This window comes from Vanessa cardui, chromosome 10 (genome assembly GCF_905220365.1).
Source record: "Vanessa cardui chromosome 10, ilVanCard2.1, whole genome shotgun sequence".
Classification (NCBI taxonomy): domain Eukaryota; kingdom Metazoa; phylum Arthropoda; class Insecta; order Lepidoptera; family Nymphalidae; genus Vanessa; species Vanessa cardui.
This window is the reverse complement of record NC_061132.1, coordinates 10,328,810-10,335,494: the sequence shown is the minus strand read 5'-3', so window position 1 is coordinate 10,335,494 and position 6,685 is coordinate 10,328,810. Positions and strand designations below refer to the sequence as shown.

General features: G+C 29.5%; 1 protein-coding gene across 1 annotated transcript; it reads left to right on the top strand.

Annotated features, from left to right (window-relative positions):
- Positions 1 to 295: 295 nt before the first annotated feature.
- LOC124532966 lies at positions 296 to 6,167 on the top strand. The gene is made up of 3 exons (XM_047108105.1): positions 296 to 450; positions 825 to 947; positions 2,903 to 6,167. The coding sequence occupies exons 1-3, from the start codon at positions 409 to 411 to the stop codon at positions 3,056 to 3,058; spliced, it is 321 nt and encodes a 106-aa protein (XP_046964061.1). The 5' UTR covers positions 296 to 408; the 3' UTR covers positions 3,059 to 6,167.
- Positions 6,168 to 6,685: the final 518 nt, after the last annotated feature.

Genomic DNA, 6,685 nt, shown 5'->3' with positions numbered 1-6,685 from the left:
TGCAATTTGCAATATTTATTTTGCAAATGCAACGCAAATAGACGCGAATATATAAAAAACGATCATTCATGTCAATCTATAGCCACACGAATAAATTGCCAATCATTTATTGAAATGGCTATGCAATTGTGGATTTCATTCGGATTTTTTTTTCAAACCTACCAAGTACCAAATTAAACTGTAGTTGACTTTTCAGTACATTACAGAGCTTTAAGAATTGTAAAAACTACATATATAGGTATCAATTTTCAATGTACTGAACTGTCAAAACTTCAAATCAATCAGTAATGTCAAACGTTAGTTGACATCTGACATTTTTCGACTTGAAAAATGGTCGCTGATAAGCGTTCGTTTTATATTTTATTTCTTATTAATTGTAACTGAAAAAATTTTTAGTGTACTACAGACATGACTGAAAAACAAATTACGATGGAGCAACTTGAGGAAACAGTAAGTGGCGAGCCTATATTTTATATTCCTTGTAATCAAATTTTAACGGGATTGTATTTAGGTCAAGCGGCCGCTTTTTTTATATTTGATTATTACATTATTACGGAGCTCCGACCTGTAATTAATTACTGCTACAATTGTTCTGTTCTGTACTAAAACGGCAAACAGCATGGATAAATAATATATGTATATATATTATAGTATTTTGTTTACTTAATGGGTGGGCCTGTTTTCCTGCGAGTTATATACAGAATGTATATTTTCTTATACCACACAATACGTAAATTGAATATAAAATATTACTGACCAAATATATTATACATTTCGTAGCAGAAACGTTACGCCGAAGTCGTTAGTTCATGTTTGTTATGCAGGTACAACGCACGGACGAACAGTTAGATATTATGGAGTGGAAAATGGACAATGTGGAAAAACAGATGGCAGAGCCAATCGACCAAGATGTCTGCATTGTAAATTTGCTCAAATCAGTCTCAGAGGTACGCCCCTTTTTATGACAATTTATTTGACCGTTTAAATTCTGTATTAATTATATTTGTATATAAGCCATGAACATGGCTCCCAATTGTAACACTTCTGCTTCTTGTAAAAGCAGTATTGAACAAAAGTGTATACACAGTGAATGTGTAACAGCAATAATATACACTATACATACAAAAATCTGACTCAAAACTCTTTTGTATTTTTGTAATAAAAATAACATGCTCAAGATTTCTATTGTTGACTCCAGTCTAAACAAAAAATCTTTGTTTAAAAAATAAGTTAATGTAAATATACCCATTTATGTTATTTTGTTCTCGTATTAGGATGTTTATGAGTAACAGCTACTTAAAATAATATAATTAGTATAAATATTTCCTTCCCATATGTAATATAAAATATATGTGTCACCTAAATATGTTTTGTAATGTTTAAAAATACTAAATTCCTACTTCGCCACTCAAACCCAATTAGTGACTAATATTGATACAATGCGTTGTCATAGTTCACATAAATTGATAACAGTCATGTTTACTAATTTATCAAACAATAGCAACCCTATATTACTAATGCAATAAAATTACTACACTGTAACTAAGAATATAAAAGGAATGCAATGTTTATTTTTCAGCCCCTTGCATATTAGTGTTGAAAAAGGTCAGAGATTATTTAGTGTACCTAAGTTGTCATGTTGCTAGCAGCTTGTCGTTTCTTTATTATAAATAAAGACTAAATTATTAACATCTACTAAATATTTTTAATCAGATTCAATTTTACAGTAAATTAAAGACTGATTTGGTATCTTTATTATAAAATTAAGAAAGTGCAGGCTGCAGCCATCATGCTTGTTGATTTAGTTAAGACAGGCTTAAATGTGGTACAAATTTAAGCCAACAAAGCCTTCTGAACTGGGCCAGCTTCATCAACTAGGGCTTTAATGATTTGTTGCCAGAATTGCCTACTTGAGAAATTGTTGATTATACTTATGGATATGTTTATTGTATGTACTTTGTTGTTACAATGTGTGGATGTAAATAAACTATGCTAGCTGAGTTAATAATAATCAATTATTTAGTTTATTACTTATTATATGCTTTTGTTTACCAAAATATTAAAGAATATGACTCATGTTTGTTGACATTCTGACTCATCGGTCTAGTAATTGTACTTGCGCAATTTTGATCAGACTCTAATCTATACAAGGACAAACTCATAAACTGCATCATTGTTCAAGACGCCTATGAAATAAATATTTAAACCAAGTATTCAAGCTTTTTATACAAATTTATACTTAATACCAGTTTTAGAAATAGTTTCAAACTTTACTCAAATAACACAGGAATTTTAGACTATCTATAAATTTTATTTTCCCAGCTAATATTTTGCTGCAGTTCATTTTTTTTCTTAATTTAATTATCCGAAATATAAATTCGAAAGTAATCCTGAGTTTACATGCAGTTTGCGAGTGCGTCTGTGTTCATTATATCTGAATCTGGAAAAATTAACGTGTCATATTTCAGCTGGCATGGTTTATCAAACTTTTTAGCTTTACATCTTAGGTTGTACCCTATCATAACATTTTTCGCAACTTCACTCACACGTTACTTCAAATGAACGATCACGTTCATTTCATTTTAAATGTTTCTCTTTCTTTCCTGAAGAATATAATTATTATGTTCGATATGAAACAAAAATTATATTTCTACGCCTCTTTCTCTATATCCGCTTGTGTGCGAAATAGAGTGCAAGAAATGTCGCTTCAAATATTATTATTTTTTACCTCTTGATCCTGAAGCCGATATATCACTTACAAGTATTAATCACATATATTTCTTAAAATAAAACTTAATAATTAATTGTGTTATATTTTACATCCAAATTTGAAATGGTTAATATCGGCTTTTGGATGAAAAATTTTAGTATCGAGCGTAAATATAGAGTCGCGTACACACAGGTGCGCTCCGATTACCAGCAGCTACGGCGCGAGCTGGTCGAAGTGCAGGCGCTGCAAAGGGAACTATCGACGCGGCTCCGCACGCAGCTGCGACTCGTGCACGGGAAGTTCGCACGTCTGCGACAGCGCATCGCCGCTGCCTCCCCTCCGCGTTAATATAATAGCTCGGAAACCAAAAGCTCAACAATTTCATACTATTTATGAAAAAAAATATATGTTATTTATCGGTTGTGTGTAATGCCTGCGTTGCAAAGTCTTTCTCTGTTAGTCTGACGTTGTTATAAATATTTTCAATGGTATTTTTTTTGTAATTTCTCATGATATACTTAATGTTGTTTTAAAGGCTTGTTAGTTTACTTTTGTAAATGCGAATTTATGTAATACAGTAATTATTCACAATCCTCATGTCAATACTATTATCTCTTAATATACGAATAATCGAACACGTGCCAATAAATAGTTATAATAGTTATTATAGCACCGTTATCAAATATCCCTCGAGTTAAGGTAAACATGATCTCGTAGTTAGTTGTGAAAATTTTCAGTCTCTACTTTTTTTAAGTATTACATGCGACTGACCCTTTTGAAAAATCGGTCGTGTGTAACAGCTTAATAAGTAGCCTCGACTAGTCTGCGTTTAATGTGACTTATTTGTTTAGTTTTTCGTAGTTTCTAGTGATTTTCGAATATAGTATTGTAAGTTGGTGCTACGCATGTCGAGAATGCATGGATACATAAAATGTGAGTAATATTATTGTTATTTGTTACTTACTACATTTTTGATATTGGAATGGGAAATTAATAAAATTTAAATTACGTGTTTCGTTAGAAGTTCTAAAGCAATATATTTTTTTTATAAAATTTAATAGAAAAAAAAAGAGAATTTAATAAAAATAATTTAGATTTTTTTAAATTATATTGTTACAGAGGCAAATCCTCTAAACTCTGAATCAATAATTTTGATTATATAGATAATTAAAAAATAAATAAACGATATTTAAAAAATCGTTATGAATGAAACTTTTGTTTTTGTTAGCAAAATCTGAACGAATTTATATATGTGCTAAATGAAACGAGTAAATGGAATAGTAGATACTTTTGAGTTCGATTTTGGATTGACTTATTAGAATTTAAAACAAAAAGGTACGTAGCTACCTTAATCTCTTTATCACGACGCGACGGTAAGACAGCGCGTGACGAAGAATAAATAAATTTATTCGTATGAAGCTTTTTAGAAAATTTCTCAAAATATGTAGTTAAATGATAATAACAAATTAGTCAAATTTTTGTAGAGTATTTATATATTCTATATTAATTCATCGCATTTATTATTGTTTGTATGGTACACAGTTTTTAGGAATGTATAATTCACTATTCGCACATATCGTAATTTGCATGCGTATTATCTCATTTATAGTAGTTTATTGAAGTGAGTCGCCGAGGAAAACAAAACAACCTATAACCAACCGCAAAAAGGCCTTAGCGTGGAATCTTTTTTTATAAATTTATATTTAGTACTTAATAAAGATTAGATATAAATAGACCATAAATATTTTCTTTTTTGTTTATTTTGTTAACAAAAAAGGAACAACTATATTTATAGATTAATTCTCTTTTGTAGAATAAATAAAAGAGAATTAATCGATAAATTATAATAATGAAAATACTTTTTTAATAATTCGAATGTCATATGCGGCTCACTTCACATCTTAATTCATTGTAGTTTTAAGAAAAATACATGTCTGAACTATGTCTAAGTCGTATATCTAAATTACCACGTATACCTGATTTACTACACTAGGTAACACTTATAACTATTTTACTTATTATATTAGAATACATTCTATGATTTTTGATGTGATTTTACAATTTGCTTCGTTTGATTCTTATACATTTTATATTTAGTAAGAATCAAACGAGCTGGTATGAATGTGTCTTTAAAAGTACTCGTAAATCAGTTTATAGGATCGGACACACGTGACCACGAGTACGGTCAGCAGACCCATTTTGTAATAAATTATATTTCTATTATTTATTTGTAGAAAACAAATAATGAAAGTTTACAAATGTAAACGAAGTGTGATCCATACCTTTACGGGCATGCTACGATAAGTTATTTCAGTAAAATATCTTCAAAGTATCATCAAATTTACAGTTTATTTACTTTTGCTCTCATTATATTACATATAATGGTTACTATGTATGTTACTTTTAGGCTTTTCAGAGGCTATAAAAATGAAATGCAAAAATGTTGCAGATATTTAAACATGATAATAATTGTTGGTACCTTTGTGTAAATATCGCGTAAAATTATAATCTACCACTTGGCATTTACTTAAAGGTTGTCGCAAAAATAGAACATTTTCTCTTAAAATAATTACCGTATTAAATTAGTACCTAGGTACCTAACTAAACTTTGTCGGTGATAATTTATTAACCTATTCATATTGCTTGCAAGTAAATTTAATTAAAGTAACTTAATTTGCTAAAGAATATCCGGTCCGTTAATGTCCGTAGTATTTGAATAATTATTATTGATGCATATTTGAAATACAGCACGTCCAATTCTATAGCACAGATAACTAATATTTACATTTATATTTAAAAAAAAAATCGCTGCACTTATTAAAAAAAGAAATTAACAAAATCTTTTTATGGTACTTCGATTAAATTACACACAGACAGATCGGTAATAATCAACCATGAAAGGTACGGACACTACAAAGATGAAAAACGGATTCGCAATAACTATACTATGTTATAAAAATATATAAAAAGTATCTTTAATGTTTGAACGTGTCCGTTCGCGAATAATGGACGTACCTACACATATTTGTCTTATATAATATTTGCGATTAAATATCCAGTAATAAGTGCAGTGAATTATTCAACTAGATCCACTGTATCTATTCACTCATATGCTATTTTGTATTTTTAATAATAGCACGAACATATTGAACTCTGACCTCATTAATAATATATTTTTTGTTACAATATATATTCCTTTGCAATATTCTTTGGTAGATGGTCAATTTTCATCTGTTTTGAATTCGATCACTTCGACCCTACACTGAATGTCCAAATTTGACAATATGCACTATTCCTATTTATAAGTAGTCACTTTCTACTGTTGTGGGGATATCAGATATTTTGTATTTGTGTTTATTATGTATATTGTATACCTGTTGTAATCCCGCGCGAAATACGCGCGTTAAAATATTGTTTAAACCTTTTATTTTTTTCGAATAAATGATATTTTACGGTTAAATGGGTTTTATTCTATAACTTAACTATCATCGCAACAAAATGAGGAAGGCCAGGTATTTGTTTTACTTTAGTCGATCAAGCTTGTATATGTTATCAGTATTACATTATGAATTCACGTGTATAAAGATGTAATCCAAATTTTCTTTTCTAAGGATATACATAGATTTTGTGTTCATTAATTCTTCAGCGCATACAGCGATGTAACTAACTTTGTTAGCTCTACATTGAATACTATATATTTAGGAGATTCCTTTAACATACATCAATACAACTGGCTGGAACAAATAAAATAAAAAAAAATTAAAGCGCGCGAAACCGTATCAAGCCGTCATTATTTTCTTTTTGGGCGCGAATAGCAAGGTCAATATTGGCGGGACTTGTAATTTGTTAAGTGTTAGTATTTGTGAATATTTTTGGACTGTAAGCTCAACTGTGTAAGTAAATTAATAAATATGTATGAATTAATGCTTTATTTATATTGAGATAAATTCGAAGGAAACCATTTTTGTTTGTGAG